This window comes from Dryobates pubescens, chromosome 7, assembly GCF_014839835.1.
Source record: "Dryobates pubescens isolate bDryPub1 chromosome 7, bDryPub1.pri, whole genome shotgun sequence".
Taxonomy (NCBI): Eukaryota; Metazoa; Chordata; class Aves; order Piciformes; family Picidae; genus Dryobates; species Dryobates pubescens.
Genome location: NC_071618.1, coordinates 27,073,943 through 27,092,805, shown reverse-complemented (window position 1 = coordinate 27,092,805; position 18,863 = coordinate 27,073,943). Strand labels below are relative to the sequence as shown.

The 18,863-nt window shown below is 40.2% G+C and overlaps 1 protein-coding gene across 1 annotated transcript in view; it reads left to right on the top strand.

Annotated features, from left to right (window-relative positions):
• Positions 1 to 2,839: 2,839 nt before the first annotated feature.
• UCHL3 (ubiquitin C-terminal hydrolase L3) overlaps positions 2,840 to 18,863 on the top strand; it is a 48,181-nt gene continuing 32,157 nt past the window's right edge. Inside the window, exons 1-6 of the mRNA XM_054163128.1 lie at positions 2,840 to 3,033; positions 3,261 to 3,272; positions 11,063 to 11,191; positions 15,686 to 15,842; positions 16,835 to 16,920; positions 17,984 to 18,031. Of these exons, the coding sequence (XP_054019103.1) occupies positions 2,992 to 3,033; positions 3,261 to 3,272; positions 11,063 to 11,191; positions 15,686 to 15,842; positions 16,835 to 16,920; positions 17,984 to 18,031 (474 nt within the window). The 5' untranslated portion in view covers positions 2,840 to 2,991. The remainder of the gene's footprint in view (positions 3,034 to 3,260; positions 3,273 to 11,062; positions 11,192 to 15,685; positions 15,843 to 16,834; positions 16,921 to 17,983; positions 18,032 to 18,863) is intronic.

The following is an 18,863-nucleotide window of genomic DNA, read 5'->3' as shown; positions in this document are numbered from 1 at the left end:
TAAAGTCACGCCTGGCTTGCACAAGAAGTTGTGTATAGACCTGGGTTTATTAACTGGCGTCAGGGTTTTCTGGGTGTGCTTTGTTCATCTCGGGTACATAAATCGTCCAATGTTCTGTGTGTATGCAGTACACAGGATATATTGAACTTAGTACAGATGCTTAGGTACTTTCTACAAGTGGATTGTGGAATCAGCCCGTACACCTGCAAACAAACTGCAGTTCATGGATGATCTGTGTAGATACATTATCTTCAGAATTACATTTTTAAAAACCTGGGTTTTGGTGAAAGTGCAGCTAGAACCATGTTCAATAAGCTTATATTGAACTTTATTAACTTTGGGTTATGGATGAAGCCCTAAGAGCACGCTGATTTTCAGCAGTTTAATCTTTTAAAAACTAAATATTCTTATATTTCCCTAGTAATTAGTTTTAGGCTTTTAGCCTTTTGGGTTTGGTTTGGGTTTTTTTGTTTGGTTGAGTTTTTTGTCGGTGTGGGGTTTTTTTGTGTGTTTTGTGGGGGTTTTGTTTTGGGGGTTTTGTCATGCAATTTTTTGGCTAGTTTAAAATACATTTTTAATAATTGTTAGTGAATGGATTTATAATGTATTTCAGAAAAAGGTAATTATTCTGGAACATGGTGTGCTTATGAGCTTTATACATTTATGGCCTGCCTGGTCTCAGCCTCTCCTGTTTTTGCAGTATCTAATAAAGTGTCCAAATATTTTTCAGTACTATGTGTTTTTATGACCTTATGATTATCAAAACACAAGCAAACTGGTAAGATCTGTCTCTAATAGCAAGGAATTGACTTCACAATCTCTTTGTTCTTAACTTAGGTAGCTCTTATTACGTACTTTGTTTCCCAGAGAACTTTACGTATTATTTTCAAGTCTCTTAGAAGTGCCTTTAGCACTATGAGTAATACTCATTATGTTACTTTTAATCTTCTCCCAGATGTGAAGTGGAATATCTTGATTGTTTGGTAATGACAGAATCGTTTAGTGAAATCCGGAGTTATTTCTGAGGTTATTTTCATCAATGTGTAAACATGCATTTAGTTCTTTGAATTTGGAACAGAAGGTGGTGAAGTACGTAATGATCTTGGCTTCTCTGCCCATCCCCAGAATTAATCTTTAGAAAATTTGGCCATCCTGAAATGTGCTGTATGAAGCTTTTAGTGGCAGAGGAAGGTTGGTGCAAACTGTGGTGGTGATTATCTGACAGTACAGGCCCATCTTTTGGCTATGTGAGGACTTGGAACTTAGTATGATGAGACAGTTGGTGTAGAACCTAGGTGACAAATCTCATGAGCTACAAGTAGGCATAATGGCTGGGGAAGAGACCACAGTATTGCTGATGGGTCAGTCAGAAGCTTCAGGCACAGGTGTATAGCTAAGTGATTACAGAAGGCAAAATAGAAGCATCATTAGGTAATTTACCCCATTTCATAACCTTGACAAAAATAGAGGGGTGTGTGGTGGCGTGAAGTTTTATTTTTATACCCAATAGTGATTTATTTATATTTTTCTACTTTTCTGCTCGAAATCTGTAGCTAAATTTTAAAGGCATAGCCTAAAACTGTCACAGAGTGATTTGCATTAACAGTCTCTAAAGAACTACATCAAGTTTTTTCCAAAAGCTCTTCAGGCTGATGAAGTCTGTCTTTCAACTGGATTTCTCTCAAACCTGGGCTGTCAGCACCCTGCCTGCCTGGCAACCTGGCAGTTGAGTGCTCCCACCTCTGCAGTACCCAGAAACACTTAGCTCCTATTATGCTACTTCCTTCTCTCGTGGGAGTCTGGTTTGTCTGTAAACTGACTCGGTTTTTTATTTCCCTGCACCCTCTGCTCACCTTCGATGTACCTGCATGCTCAGCCACTTGCTGGCCCAGATCTTTCTGGTTATGTGCTGGGCCTGGAGGTCTAGCTTACAGGCTTTTACAAAATGCTTGCTCAAATGCCCGCTTCTGAAAATGCAAGGCCCATGCAAGGGGTGCATAGGTCAGCTGCTGCCTGGAGAGAGTGGTGAGTAGAAGTAGTTGGAGAGGACTGGGGCCAGAAACTGATGCATTCCTTCACTTTTAGCTTTTCTGAATTAACTCTAAAGAAGGCATAACACTTAATCTGATACGTAAAAGGTATATTGCACTGTATATGAGATGTATATATTACACCATGCTTCATTTTAGCCAAAGGGACAAGAAAGGGTATGTTCATGCTTCTGAGATGGGAATGTATGAGGGAATTCACAGAGCTAGAAAATACACAGTATTTTAAATTGGGGTTAGTGCATCTAGTGTAATTTTTGGTGATTTGGAGAGCTCACCACCTGTGAGCACTACATGCACTGAAGTCTTCTCGGGTGATGTAGTGGTAGGTCCCTGCCACTGCCCTACCCACGCTGTAACCTCTGTGTCCCGTCTGGCTCCCTGGCCTGTCCCCTTCTCACGGGTGTTTTTCCCTGAGTGCTGTACCTCAGCCGGAGATGTGGCTGCTGGTTGCCGTGTCGGAAGGCACCGGCTGTCCCCAGCACGCCCACCCTGGCCTGCTCTGCATAAAGGAGAGCCCGGGTGCTGGTAGGGCGCCTCCTGGCGGCTCCTGCGCACCTCGCAGGCCCCGACACTTTGGAGCAAGCACGGGGAAAGGCGGCCGAGGCACCACCCCTTGCCCCGCTGGGAGAGTCCATTGCCGGGGGGAACCAAGGAGGGGTGGGGAGGGGAAATATTCCGGCCGTGTGGGTCTGGGAGCACCCAGGGGGGAGGCGTCCACCTCTGTGTAGGTAGCTTTGACCTGTCGCTTCGGAGAGGAGGAGAGGTGTGCCTGGAGGCGCGGGAGGGTTGGTTTCTTTCCCTCTCCCCACCCCGCATTGCCGGGGTGCTCGGTGGTACGGCCCCGGGTCAGGTCTGAGGCGAGGCGGCGTGAGGCGCTGTCAGAGGCGTGTGCGAGGTTCAGCTTAGTGCCGGTACCGGGAGCCGCCCCGCCACCGCCGCCATGGAGCCCCACCGCTGGCTGCCCCTCGAGGCTAATCCCGACGTGAGTGCTCGGCTTGGAGGGCGGTGGGCGAACTGCCGGGTGCGCGGGAGCGCTACGGGCTTGCGTGCCTGGCTGCTGGAGAGATGGAGGGAAGGAAGGGAGAGTGGCGGAGGGGAGAGGGCTGAGGGCCGCTCCGGGTGTGGCGTCGCGGGCTGAGGGATGGCTGATGGGGACATGGAACTGATCTAATTTGGGTCTTAATTCTTTGTTTTATGCTTTTTTTTCAGGTCACGAATCAGGTAAGAACCTTCTACTTGAGGTAACCTTTAGTCTTTCTGCAGCTTTATGGTCCATCTCCTTTCGTTTTCCTGCAGTAAAGCCTTCTTCTCCAACGAGAGTAACCTCTTCCTCCCCTACGTGTGTCTACCATCAGCCTTCTGCTGTCTCTGAAACCTCTCAGTACATAGTTAGTGTCATGCAAAGGTACTAAATGAAAGAAAAAAGGAAAAGGTAATAGATGTGATCTGGCTATTAATGTAACATGATGATGTGTTTCAAGGTGGGTTTTAATTCATGATGGAAAGACTATATTTTTATATATATTGTGTACTAGTTCTGGGCCTGTATGTAATGGCTTTGTGCATTTGTCTGTGTCTGTTTACATCACTGTGCCTCAGTCTCTTTCTTCTTTGGCTGACCATAAGAAATAATGTCACTTTACCATTTTCACTGTCTTATTTATGACAATATCTGCATGATTCGTTATTGTTGTTTCTGTTAGCATAGTAGAATGCACACTAGAGAAAGGAGACTTGTTCTAGTCCACAAAACAAAGTGGACTAGATAAACTTCAGCTGAAAGGAAATCACAAATACTCCAACCCTGTATCATGTTCTCAGTGATAATTTTGAGTATCTTTAATAAGCATGAGAAGTCAGATGTAGATCCCAGCAGGCCTGTTGATAAGGATGCTGTTTAAGCCAAAATACTCCAAAGGTTCCAGCATTACATTCTTAAAACTATATTGTTGAAATATTTGAGGAATTAGGAATTTCTGTGTGTGAAGAATGTTTTTGTTGCTGTAAAATACTAATTGAGTCTGCAGGAGAGTAAAGGGCTGTTTGATGCTAGGTTATTTTGCATTTGATTTTGTAGTTTATTAGGACAAATAATTTTACAGTTCTTGCAGCATTGATACCGTGCAGCAAGTTTTTTATTCAGTTCTGAGTTAAAATTAAACTTTCCTGGGAGCTTTTCTTGAATGTGTGTTATAATTCTCCTGTTTAAACTTTGAAATTCAGAGACTGAATTTCAGTTTGGAAAAAGATAAGTGTGATTAAATCACTGGTAGATTTTCAGATTCTTTTAGAGCTTGAGATGACCTCCTCATAGTACAAATAAGATTCTGTCATCTGTAAAGTAGAAATTTAGGAGGAAAATAGTGACTTTTAAAATTCTTAATTACTTTGTATCGCTACATGTTTGATACATGGAGAAAATCCTAGAAGAACATTAAATGAACAATTCAAAGTTGTTCAGAATCTGTCTCTCTTGCCCATTGGCGTTGCGTTGGTGATGGATGGTATCAATTTTGGGTTGGATTAAAGGAACTTCTACTACACAAGGATTTGCTTTACAGGAGAGGCCATTTTAGAATGGTTAGATTTACTCCTTCACTGCATTTTTCCAGTCTTAATTGAGCAGTGGTTGTTGTTGCCATCTGGACTGAAAAGTGTGTATTTTTTAAAAAGGAAAGAAAAAATTGTCAGTATTGCATACACCTTACATTTCAGTCATTGTTCTTTTAATCACTTCAGTACAAGGGTAAACTGCATCACAACAGGGCTGTTACAAGTTATTCATAACCTGCTTGTGTTTAAAACAATAATAATAGTAATTTGAGATTCCAATGAAATTGCAAAAGTGCTTTTAAAAAATTCTTATTGCATTAGTTGCAAGGACAGAGTTTCTTATGGTGCTCTCTGCTGTGCTCTGTGAAATATTCTAGAATTTGTCAGGACTGAAAAAAACAAACCAGCAATGACATGCTTCCAATAGCTATAATATAGGTGTCTAGTAGTAATTTAATACATGAATCTCTTTATACAGACATCTAGCCATGTGTTTTTTGGTGTTTGGTTGTTGGCATTTTTTACTTGTTTGTTTGGTTTCTTCTTCCCTATTTGTTGGGGGAGGTTAATTATATTTTATTTGTTTTACTTGAATATCATACTATCCTTGGAGCTTGTGTTAGTGTTGGTGTTATTGCTAGGTGTGGTAGTGAGCTCTTCAAAACCCCCCAATATTCCAGTCACCTCTAAAACACATGGATTCTTAACATTGTAGTCAGAATTGTCATTATAGTTTAACAAATGCTTAGCCTGTTTTGGTTATTGTACTTATCATTCCCTTTTTTGTAACAGTAACTAGAAAAGCAAATAAACCTGCATTTTGTGCATTTCCTTTAGTATGTGCTATGTGTAAGTACTAAATTTGAGACTCTTTCAGTCTTTGTGGTAGAAATTCAGGTGATAATGGAGCAGAACTGGCATTTCTCAGTTACAGGGTATGTGAAGTCTTTACAAAATATCTTGGAAGCTTTTCTCTATCTGAAAGCATTTATGTTATAATACAAGTATAGGAATTTCTAAATCCTTAGAGTATATATAGGACCTCTCTTTCTGTATGTGTGTTTAGAGTTATTTAAAGGTTCAGAAACTAGGTGGTAAGGATAATCAGGTATATTTCTTAGCTTTAAAGATTTTTAATTGCACTCACTCAGTCACTTGAGATAGCACAGCCATATATCTGTGATGATGTTTTGAAAGAGACATTGTAGTTAAATGCAAGTTAACATTGTAGGTAAATGTATTATGCATTGCTAACTTAATTGTCACAACACTTTTTTCTACCCCTCTGCTTCTACAGTCTTGTGGAATGAATTGTTAGTCTTATCTCTGATACAGAAGAGTTGATGATTCAGCATTTACAAAGCTCCACTTTGTGTACAGTGATAGGGAATGGTTTCTTCTCTTTGGCCTTCAACTGGCAGGCCTGATGCAACCAGTGCTACCCTTCTTTCTGAACCTCTTACAAGACTTTCCCCACTAATGGGAGACCCTACCTTCCACCTGCTCCCTCCAGAGCCACTATGGTACTGAGAGTCATCTACATGAAGAAAGTAATTTTAGTTCATGGATGCCTTTGACAGCTGTGACTTTAAAGTCACAAGAGGCAATAAAAATCTCAAAACAGAACTAATGGCAGAAACTGGATACAGCCAGTCTTCATCTAATTATGGCAGGCATTTCTTGAGGTGGTTGGGTTAATAGAGTGATTAATTAAGTAAGTATATTAAGGAAACAAAGTTTACTCTTGCTGAAAGATATTTCTGTTTTATCAGCTCTATAACACTATCTCTTCCCCCAAAAAGAAACCCTGCTGATCAAACTAATTGGAAAGGCACAATTTCTGAAGTGTGTTCAATGATAATGCTTTAGGTGAGCTGCTGTGTTGGAGTGAAATAATGTCAGAATGTGAAGAAACAGAGATGTCTTTCGGAAAATGCTTGTCTAAACTTGTGTGTTTTTTGTTTTAGTTGGGGGGCTGGGAAATGGTACTGAACTGTTTTAAGCAGGGTGGAAAAAACAGAGATAATGTGCATGGTCAGAAAACAGCCTGTTGTTATGAATGTAGCCTCAAAAAGTGAAAGACCAGGACTCAACTTGTGTCTTTCTGTAAAGAGGATACCCCAGAAAACCTTTCACAGAGCCAGCAAAGGGGAAGTTTTGAGGCTGTAGCACAGCATAGCACAGAGTAACCACAAGGACAAATAATATGATGGAATTGTAGATGTCCACTGTGTTGAATGTCATTGTCTAGTTGAAAATAATTCAAGCTATGTGGAACTTCTATGGAGTTTAGGTAGATATGTTACAAAGGGAAAATTACTTCTTTTGGGCTTTAGAGCATTATTTATATGAGTAGTTGAAAGATTGACTTAGATCTTTGTATATTCCTTAGTAATTGAAAGCTGAGAAAACAATGTATTTGTACTTGGTACTTACGGCCTTCTATTATTTTTTTGCTGTTTCTTATTTCTGTTTGGATGACATAAAAAACTTGTAACAAAGAAACCCCTTCTGTCTCAACCACCCCTTAAGTGGTTGAAGTGCAACAAAATGGAAAACAAGTGATAGTGGTTCATGAGATAGATGATCTTGTTGCACTTAAGATGCAGTTCTCTGCTTCCATGTTTTCCTTGGCTTAAAGGACCAGCAGAATCAGTAGAATCCAGTTACAGTTTAGTACATTGTAAAAAATAATAAATAAACCCACTTATTTTGAAGAATAGATTGATCCAGCTCCTGCCCATTATGAACAATGGTCAAGATACAGAAACAGGACTCCAGGTGTTGAATAGATTGATCCAGCTCCTGCCCATTATGAACAATGGTCAAGATACAGAAACAGGACTCCAGGTGTTGAATAGATTGATCCAGCTCCTGCCCATTATGAACAATGGTCAAGATACAGAAACAGGACTCCAGGTGATTTTCCAGCATAATGTGGTGTCCTGTTTTGAGCCAGTGGCTCAATAACTGCACCTCGTGACTGCTAGGAGCATTCTAAAGCTCTTGCTTGCTGGGTTGGTTTTGGAGGAAGACAGGGACAGTTGGTTAGCCTGGCTTTCTGTGTGCGTTGCTGCCTGTGTAGTGTCCTGGTTCGGTGTATACTGCAGTGCCCAGGAATCCTAAGTATTCAGATTTAAAACTGCTTGATGGACATGTTAAAAATATAGGCCTTTCTGAAGATGAGTAGCACTAACTGCAAGTCCCTGTTGCTCTTTCAGATACTATGAAGAAACTGACACAATCAGAAGGATAAGAATTTTGAAGGCGTAGGATTTCTCACATTTTGTTCCTTTTTATTAATTTCCTTCATTGCAAATTTTGATTAAAAAGTAATAAAAAGAAAATAACCATGAGAATAAATGGACTCTGTAACTTTTATAATGAGATCATGAAATACAGTGTTTGGGAATATTAAAGAATTTGTAGTAAATCATAAATTTCCCAGGTTTATTAGAAGAGAGCATCTCTTGTTTATGCAGCCCATATTGTGGCCTCTCTAAATCAGGAATAGTTGATGAAGAACAACAGTGCACCTCATGTAAGTTATAGCCATGTGTTTTCTTCTGGTGTGCCTGTTACATAGAACTACAGTTTCTACAGCTGCTGCCATCTTGTCATGTCAGTCATTTTGATTAATGATGTGAAAGATGCCTTCTCTAAAGAGTGTTGAAAAACTATCCTTTCAATTCCATAAATGTCATAATGAAAGAGGGAACAAATGTATCTGTAGCATTCTCCAAAAGAAAATCTTGTTTGAGTGGCTTCCTTAATTCTGTAAAGGATTTTTTGGTGTTGGTAATATGCCCCTTAGAAATCATGTATGAAGAATTGGAAGCAAAATACTGTACATTTATATCAGGGATATAGATTAATAAGAATTGGATATGTAAAAGGCTGAATGCAACCATCTATTTGTGTAGTATGTGTTTCTAGCATGAGTTAAGCAGTCTTATTCCTTCTATAAACACTGAATAATTGGAATGCAAAGCAGCAGAGGTCTCTCCCTCTGAAACTGTTTAAAAATCATACAGAACTGCCTGCTGTCTTGAAATAGGGATGCTTTTGTTAGTGTATGAGTGGTTGCTTCACCTTCTGATCCATAACTAATTAATTTTTGTATGAGTATCTTTGGTCTAGAAAAAGACTGAGGGAGAAAAGAAAAGAAAAATAAAAAACAGGCTTAATTTAATTAAGGTATTCAGGTAACTTGCCAAAATTGAAGCTGTTGCTGGTGACATCTCTTTCCTGACCTTCCTGTGTCACATCTAATATGGATTTTTTTACCCTCTAAAGAACTTTACCTGGTTCCTAAAAACTTGGGTTTATTCCTACAAAATTTCTTCTCTCAGACCTTGCTATAAATACAGCCTTGCCTTGCTTTTATCCATTCAGAGCATAGTTGCAAGAAGACTACTTATTTTGCTGTGTCGTTAATTGACTTCCTTTTTTTTTTCTTTGCATGTTTCCACACTAAAAATAAGCTCCATATATTTGTTTAAAGGGTGCTTCCCATCTTTCTGTCTGTTGTTCATCTGTTGCCCATCTGTCAGCCTTTCTTACACAAGGGCTTATGCTGCCAGTTACTAATCATCTACTTACTAAATTTTCAGGATATCTGTCTTTTTTTCCTCAGGCCTGAATGGGGAAAAATGCCTTGATATACAGAGATGCCTCCCTTGCCTGTTTTGTGCCTTTCTTTAATTATTTTCCTAAATACACATAATCTTTTAATGATTCCACAATAAAGTTCTTAGGCTGCTTGTGTGTTAAGATCACAGCCTGTCATATGAAACCTATACTCTTGCTGATCTTTGTAGTGCTGGCCATCACTTCTAGTCATCACTCTTATGCTTTTTTCAATTGTGAAGTATGAGTAAGGAAAGTCACCCTGTATGTGTGTACTTTTAATTATGTTGACTATTTAATTCAGGACTCTGTGTATCTGTTCTTGGGTTTGGGGAGCATATTGCTTATTTGAGGTTCGTGGGGTTTTTTGTTTGTGTTGGCTGTGGTTTTTTTTCCCCTCTAGTGGCACAGGACAGGAGAACCCAAATCACTTATTTGCATGTTGCTATTCTTGCATTGCTGCTTCTCATTTTGGAGTCTGTCTCTATTTTTTTCAGTTGCATTGCTTTTCCCATAGTTCAGAGGAACAGAAGTAAAATGATGGGAAAAATGGTCATTGGCTTCACAAGAAAAGAACAAGAAGTGCAAATGTTTTAATGCACCCCTTCCCCTTTGGATTTTTTGTTTGGTTTTGTATTGTTGGGTTTTTTTTGTTTGGTTGGCTGGGGAGTTTTGTGTTGTTGGGAGGTTTGTTTGTTTGTTTAAAACAAAGTGCCACAAGGATGATCAGAGGGCTGGAGCACCTCCTATGAGGACAGCCTGAAAGAGCTGGAGCTGTTCGGTCTGGAGAAGAGAAGGCTCTGAGGTGACCTAATTGTGGCCTTCCAGTATCTGAAGTGGGACTACAAGAAGGCTGGGGAGGGACTTCTCAGGGTATGAGGTAGTGATAGGACTAGGGGGAATGGAATGAAGCTGGAGGTGGAGAGATTCAGGCTGGACATGAGGAGGAAGTTCTTCCCCATGAGAGTGGTGAAGCCCTGGAATGGGTTGTCCAGGGAGGTGGTTGACGTGTCCCTGGAGGTGTTTAACACCAAGCTGGATGAGGCTCTGGCCAGCCTGATCTAGTGTGGGGTGTCCCTGCCCATGGCAGGGGGGTTGGAACTAGATGATCCTTGTGGTCCCTTCCAACCCTGACTGATACTATGAATAAAAAAATGATCAAATGCCTTTGGTTTAGACATTGTTCGGAAGTTGTAAAGAAGAAACATAATTGCTTGAAGATTCATGATTGTTGACTGGCACTATCTCCTTCAAAACATGTTATTTTATCATAGTGTGAAAGAAGTTTTCATGTAAAACACCTTAAAAGTTACACTTATTGAAATATATATCTTGTCTCTGCTCAAAAGGCAATTGAAGATTGCAATCTTTAAGTTACACTCAGCAGCTCCAAGATGAGCACTGGTGTGAGGTATGCTGAAGTAGTCATGAAGTCAAATAATATCATAAGTTTATTTGTATATGCTCTGACCCATGATTTCTAGTTCAAGTGAATATTCAGTACTTTTCTGTTTTGTGACAAAAGACTTTGAAAATGGCTGAAATACATTAATACTCTAGTAAATACTGCTGGGAGTGTTTTCACTTTCATAAAGCTATTTAAGTAAAACATGGGGATTTTGTGTGTCTTAGTTAGCACTATGATATATTCAGCCTTATTTTTAAAACTTGAATCCCATTTATTTTTCTTTATTTTCTTTAAATTTTGGAAAGTATGGGTTCTTGCAATGTATGTCATATTTTATGTGTGTTGTTAATACTTCTGAAAAGATGCATATGTATATATGAGTCTACTTATTTAATATTGGTCTATTCTTCTTCTTTTCCAGTTTCTTAAACAGTTAGGTATACACCCTGACTGGCAATTCGTAGATGTTTATGGTATGGAACCAGAACTGCTTAGCATGGTGCCAAGACCTGTCTGTGCAGTATTACTTCTCTTTCCAATAACAGAAAAGGTAAATGTTTACTTAATAACCAGCTAATCACTTTTGTCATAAATGAAATGAGAATGGATAGTTTGAATCTTGGACTTCAGTGTCATAATAGAATCAAGATGAGATTCAAACCTTATTCAAGAGACTTCTTAATTAAAAGCACTAACAAAATACTTCCTTCAGAACCTTCTTTTGATCACCTTGCATGTGTATTTCCAATTTATTTTTAATCTGGAGTGAGAAAAGCTAATGTAGAAGCACAGATAAATGCTCCTCACATTTCTCTATTACAGACCATTTAAGTGGGTTGTTTTTTGGTTATTCAGTCAATGCATTGTGAAATGGCTCAGCTCTGTGGCTTACAGCACAAATCTACAGTAGCATAAGCAAAATAATAGGTAGGGTGTAGTAATCAAATGCAACTACTTTTGAGTTTTTGTACTGTTGCACTGATCAATCTACTTACAGTTCAGTCATCAGTACCAATGTGGCTTTTGATTCTTGGACAGATGGGGCATATTTCTGAGATCTTACATCTCCTTTGTGTCTTATAATAGGTTGAAATCTATTATTCATACTGATTTTAGAATTTACAGTAGTCCTACATGATTGTGATAAGGTCAGACACAAAGTTTGAAGTGAATCTGACTAAACTCCCTTGTAATGTCTCTCAAAAAGACTGCTTATACGAACAAAGCAGTTAGTTATTAAAACTTTACTATAGTCAAACCTGTTTAAATAGAGAGAAGGATGAATAGTTCAGTCCTCATACCAATTTAGTCCTGTAAACCTTTGCATTCTCAGTTTCTGCAAAACAGCTGTGCAGGCAATCTTTTTCAGACTTGATTTCAGTCATCTTAATACTTTTGAGTTTAAGCAAACTCTCAACTGTCATCACCTGTCTTCAGGAAATTTCCTTTCTGTCGCCTTTGAGGTGGTGTTTTCTGTATGCTCTGGTTTCTGTCTGGATGCTTGAGCTACAGGTCTGAGCTCCTTTCTGTCACTTTTCTTTTGCCTCCCTGCCTGTGAAAAATTAATTTCTTGGATCAAGCTCTGGGAGCATGTGAAAGAACAACCTTCCTCTTTTTCCAGAAGCTGTATCTGATTTCATCCTGAAGAACTATATGACAAAGAGAACCAGAGAAACAACATATGCTCTGTTAAATTGATCAAGCAAATTTGACCACCAGCCAAAGACCTGAGGTTTTCTCCAGCATGTGAATCCTTTAGAAACAGTAGGGAAACAAGTGTTTCTATCACCTGTTTATCCTGACTCTGTAAAGCCTCAATCTTTCTCGTGATGTCCAGTGTTCTGAAGCTTTTGTTACTCAGTGTGAACTCCACAAGACTCTTGACCGTTATTTTGTATTTCTGAAGTACTTTTCCCCTCCTCAGTCTCCCCTTCAATATGTCCTGCAGAGGTGTGTGTTGGTCTCTTCTCCCTAGTAACAGTGATAGGAGAAGATGAAATGGCCTGAATTTGCACCAGGGGAGGTTTAAAATCGATATTAGAAGATACTTTTTTCAAGGGTTATCAAACACTGGGATAGGCTTCCCAAGGAGGTGGCCAAATCACCAGTCCTGGTGGTGGTAAGACGCATAGGTGTGGTGTTGCAGAACGTGATTTAGCACCAGTTTTGGTAGAGTTAGGTAATTGTTGAGCTCAATGGTCTTAAAGGTCTTTTCCAAACAAAATGATTGTATGGTTCTATGGTTCTGTTTATATTTAATTTATTTATTTGTGTTTCTTGACTGTTTCTAGAGATATGAAAGTGCCTCCTATTTCTGCTGCCTTTGTAAATACTTCCCTACTGTATCTTTGTTCTTCTGTGTAGACGTCTGTTTCTCTCTTGCTTGCTATATATCGATTTGCTTTAACTTGCTTTTTGGGCAAGATGCCCTTCTTAGTATACAGATTTTCTCAGGGCTATTGTCCAGTTTAAAGGTCAAGGACTTTTAGTCTGCATTCTAGTTCTAGACAGCAAATACTGTGAGCACTGGGCATTTTAATCGTGGTCCAATGAATAAATCTCATGCAGTAGCTCTGTTTAGGAGGGACCTCTTGAGGTGATCCAGTCTAACCCTTGCTCAAAATTGTGGTTTTAGTATACTTGACATTTATGTATTTTGCCATAGAGTTTATTTTGGTTAGTGTGGAGTGAATGGCAACGATATTGTTTACTTCCTCTAATCTCAATTTATCCAGCTGGCAGCCAGTCACCAGTGGTGTGCCCCAGGGATCAGTACTGGGCCCCTTGCTCTTTAACATCTTTATTGATGATCTGGACGAGGGCATCGAGTCCATCATCAGTAAATTTGCTGACGACACCAAGCTGGGGGCAGGAGTTGATCTGCTGGAGGGTAGAGAGGCTCTGCAGAGGGACCTCGACAGGCTGGGCAGATGGGCAGAGTCCAACGGCATGAGATTTAACACATCCAAGTGCCGGGTTCTGCACATTGGCCACAGCAATCCCATGCAGAGCTACAGGCTGGGGTCAGAGTGGCTGGAGAGCAGTCAGGCTGAGAGGGACCTGGGGGTGCTGGTCGACGGTAGACTGAACATGAGCCTGCAGTGTGCCCAGGCAGCTAAGAGGGCCAATGGCATCCTGGCCTGCATCAGGAACAGTGTGGCCAGCAGGAGCAGGGAGGTCATTCTGCCCCTGTACACTGCACTGGTTAGGCCGCACCTCGAGTACTGTGTCCAGTTCTGGGCCCCTCAGTTTAGGAAGGATGTTGACTTGCTGGAACGAGTCCAGAGAAGAGCAACAAAGTTGGTGAGGGGTTTGGAACATAAGCCCTATGAGGAGAGGCTGAGGGAGCTGGGGTTGCTTAGCCTGGAGAAGAGGAGACTGAGGGGTGACCTTATTACTCTCTACAACTACCTGAAGGGAGGTTGTAGACAGACGGATGTTGGTCTCTTCTCCCAGGCAAGCAGTACCAGAACAAGAGGACACAGTCTCAGGCTGCGCCAGGGGAGATACAGGCTGGATGTTAGAAAAAAGTTCTATACAGAAAGAGTGATTGCACATTGGAATGGGCTGCCTGGGGAGGTGGTGGAGTCACCATCACTGGAGGTTTTTAGGAGAAGACTTGACGGGGTACTTGGTGCTGTGGGTTAGTTGCTTGGGCGGAGTTGGATTGGTTGATGGGTTGGACGCGATGATCTTGAAGGTCTCTTCCAACCTGGTTTATTCTATGTATTCTATGTATTCTATGTATTCAACCTTTGCTTGTGCTTTTTGGATTTTTTTTTTCTTTGTTTTGTTCTTTGTGTTCTCAGCTAAGGCTATTTATGTTAACTAGTAGATAAGTAATACAAAAATCTAAATGCTTTGTTAATGCTTGTGCTGTTAATTGGACTGTTCAGAACATTCAGACAGGCTGCAAGTGGAGAATCACAGTGCTGGAAAAATTTCTTGTCTCTGTCCCTGATGGTACATAAAGTGTCGTAGTTTGGGCTGAGTGCCCTCTGCTACAGGGGTGTTTCCTGTGTCCAGAAGTCCATCCCAGTGGGTGGACTCAGGAAATTAGGTATTTCTACCATAATCCCTTGCACCACTATAAATTTTGCGGTGGGGTCTGGCACTTCCTCTTTCCTTCCCTCTCCGAGACTTGGTAACTGGGGGAGAGATCTCCCGGCCATGGGCCTGATTGGGCCCAAGGCCACAGGGGGATGGGCAGTCTCAGGCCTGGCCAGCTGAGACTAGCCCAGCAGAGGGAGGGGGAAGAAGGAGCCCTGGGGGTTTTGGATGCACCCTCAGGTGGGGATGGGATCTTTCTTTGTCACTGCGCTTTGGGTTTTCTGTAACATTCACTGCTTTCTATTTAAACTTTCATCACTTTTGCAATCCGTTTGCCTGAGTCGTTATTTCTGCCTGTGGTGGGGAGAGGACCTGCCCCAACCCATTACATAAAGTCTGAAAGAAATTTCTCATGGATTTTCAGGAGGAGTTTTCTGACAACATTCTGCATTCAAATTTTGTCATACTTGCAGTAAAAAAGACATCTACTTCAGTATTTTTATTTTTTTTCTACGAAAGTACTTAGTAAAAGAGGCCAAGGAGGAAGAAAAACCAGCACTGTGTGGAACATTTTCATGTTTCTGTTTGAGGTGAAATTTTTTTAAAAAAACAATTAACACCTCCCCCCACCCAAAAAAATAAATCAGAGAACAACAAACTCCAGCCAAAGAAGAAAACCCAGAAAATAAAATTCAAAAATGGCAGTGGTAAGACTGCTTTAACCTAAGTAAATGCCTGAAGTAATAGGGTTTGCTTATCAGTGCTTTTAGGCCTCTGTCCTTAAAATGTTTCTGTTGTATTTGAGAGATGGTGACAGGTGCTCAGATTAAGGAAATATTTTGAACACTTTGGAAAGTGTTAGATAAGACACATTTCAGAATTATGTTTCAAATGTGACTGGGTTTTGGCTAAAAAGTCATGAATTTATGAAACAATATAGAGCTGGTACTTTGAGTAAGTACTATATGTGAAATGTCTCTAACATTCCTTTTAGTATGAGACTTTCAGAACAGAAGAGGAAGAAAGAATAAAAGCTAAGGGTCAAGATGTCAAATCATCAGTGTATTTCATGAAGCAGACCATTAACAATGCTTGTGGAACAATTGGATTAATTCATGCTATTGCAAACAACAGAGATAAAATGAATTTCGGTAAGTTTCTTTTTTGTTTTGGTTGGGGCTTTTTTATTTACTTAACCCTTTATTCCTCAACTGTGGGGAGGCATTCAGGGAAGGGTACATTTTGTTCTATTTTCTCTGAACCATTCAGATAGCATTATGTCTATTCAAAGAGCATCTTTTACATAGGATTACAAAAACAGTATTTCATACTAATCCATGAACTAAAGTACTGAAAGCACTGGGCGTAGCAACTCCTTTTGAATAGAATAGACCAGACCAGGTTAGACGAGACCTTCAAGATCATCACATCCAACCCATCATCCAACACCATCTAATCAACTAAACCATGGCACCAAGCACCCCATCAAGTCTCTTCCTAAACACCTCCAGTGATGGTGACTCCACCACCTCCCTGGGCAGCCCATTCCAATGGCCAATCACTCTCTCTATGAAGAATTTCTTCCCAACATCCAGTCTAAACCTCCCCTGGCACAGTTTGAGACTGTGTCCTCTTGTTCTGGTTGGTGCTGGTTGCCTGGGAGAAGAGACCAACCTCTGCCTGTCTACAACCACCCTTCAGGTGGTTATAGAGAGCAATAAGGTCTCCCCTGAGCCTCCTCTTCTCCAGGCTAAGCAACCCCAGCTCCCTCAGCCTGTCCTCATAGAGCTTGTGCTCTTTGGCTTCAGCTTTACGCCACAGCCAAGCAGACCCTAGGTATCAGCACGGGAGTTGCCCAGCAAGGGAGTTGCCCAGCCCTCTGCCATTTTGTGCACTGCTGCCGCCAGCACTTGGAACATTCTGCCCTCACCACCTGGCCCAGCCTGGGCACTGCCCAACAAACAGCTGCTCCATGCGCTGCAGACCCCAAAGCTCAACAAACACGCAAGGCTTAAGGAGTAACTATTTTGGAGACAAGATATAATTATATTTCTAAATCTTGGTTGCATATAAGCATTCTGTAAACTTGAATGAAATTAAAGCATGACTGTAATGATATCTCTTTTTGTTTTTATTTTTAAAGAAACTAATTCATCACTGAAAAAGTTCCTAGAAGATTCATTATCTATGACTCCTGAAGAGAGGGCCAAATATCTCGAAACATACGAAGTTAGTATCATGGTTTTCTTTTTGGCTTTTATTTGAAATGGCATAAGAATTACTTGCATGAGCAGGTACTGTCCTTAGGACTTAGGATCAAGTGAAGACCTTAAATTATTTGATTTACATGTGAGCTTGTAATCAAACACTTGCTGCAAAGAAAACTCTTCTTTGGTAGTTTAAAGTATTCCTGCCTATCCATAGCTCAGTAGCAGAATGGATTTTGTGATGTTTCACATTCATATCAATCCACTTGCTTAGTTTAAAATGACTTTGAAATACATGAGAAACGTGTGCATAATATTTTTGGTGGGTTCAGGATGCACTTCCGCGGCCAGTTTAATCTGATCTGGGGCTATTGCTGAAAGATGGTCCTTCTGCTGCCTCCTTTAATGTATGTTTTCTAGTCATCTCTCTTTGTGTCTAGCAGTTTAAGGCATGCAGAGAGCTGATCTGGCTGAAATATAATCATTCTCTCACCACTCCAAACAGATGAGCTAGATGACAGAGGGTTTAGCCAGGTCTTTAGTGATGTTTGAAAGAATGCAACAAACACCTGGCCAGTGGTAGAAGAGGAGAGTGGTGCTTTTGCTCCTGATGGTAATGATGAGCCTCTCTAAAAATTCAACTCTTGAATGATTTCCAAGTCTGAGTTCAATTTAAACTTATTGTGAAGCCCCCAGGAATAAGGGTGGCTGAAGGAAGTAGTAGCAAAGAGAGGTTTAATGACATTTTCTGTAGAAATGTTAAGACACAAGATGTCTGATCAGAACTTCTGAAATCTCTTGTGTACTCAAGAAAGGATACATAACAAAACCACTTTCCCATAAGTGTTGCCTGCGTGTAAAGGTGTCATTACCAACTGCTAGATATTTGATTTGAATTGATTGTGATGAAACTGACTTCATTGTTCTTCTGAGATCCTTGAAAGTAGAGATTGTTTGTTAACTCTTACCTATTTATTTGAGACATTGAACAAAAATAATTACACCTGTGGCATATGATAAACTGAAGAACATATAATAATTATTAAAAAACTGAAAGTCTGATGGAAATATGTTTTCAATTGCAGGCTATTCGTGTCACTCATGAATCCAGTGCCCATGAAGGTCAGACTGAGGTATTAATTTTAAAATTTCAGTTCAGTGAATTTCAGTTCAATGTCATTGAAGTGAAGACAATAATTTTTTGGAGGTTTACAGCGAAATGGAAATTATTGCTTGGTTTGCGGTATTGAGTGCAAAAAAACAAGGCACAAATTCAAGTGGTGTTGTTGGGAGAGAACCAAACTTGAAGCTCATTTTGGATCTTTTTTATTTGTTTGGTTTTAAGCTTTTAAGTGATGTGGACTATCTTGTCAAGCTTCATTTCAGAGTAAAGAGGCAATAATAGTACTTCTAGGGAAAGTTGAGATTTTGATATTACCATTTTCTTTATGAGACTGTAAAAATCTGCAAGAATCACATAAGTGGGATGAAACATTTTATGACTATCTGAGAAGTTTTACTTCAGGAATAGAAATATTACTATACTTGGTTTGCATTGTGTGTGTGTGGTCTTTGTGTACAAAGGCTAATTCAGATAAGCTTTTATCCTCCAATGGATTGAATGATTAGAAACAAAACAAAACCCCAACAAAACCAAAACCAAACCACCATAGTGTAACCCCCAAAGCAACAGAAAACCTTCAACTACACGTAAATTTAGGAACCAACATCTTTCTACTTCAGTTATAGTAAGGCAGTTTTCCATCTCTCCTGTTCAGATTTCAGTATCTGCTCCACAGAAAGAAGATTGGTTAGATTGTTACTAGTATAGCTTTGACAAAGAGAGGAACCTTCCTTTGCTTGTGCTGTGACTCCAGTGGCTCATCCACTTTCTGTTTTTTTGAAGTACAGTAGGTGAGGTTTTCTTTCTTCTTGGAGCTTACACAGTGTCTTTTAAAAAATGCA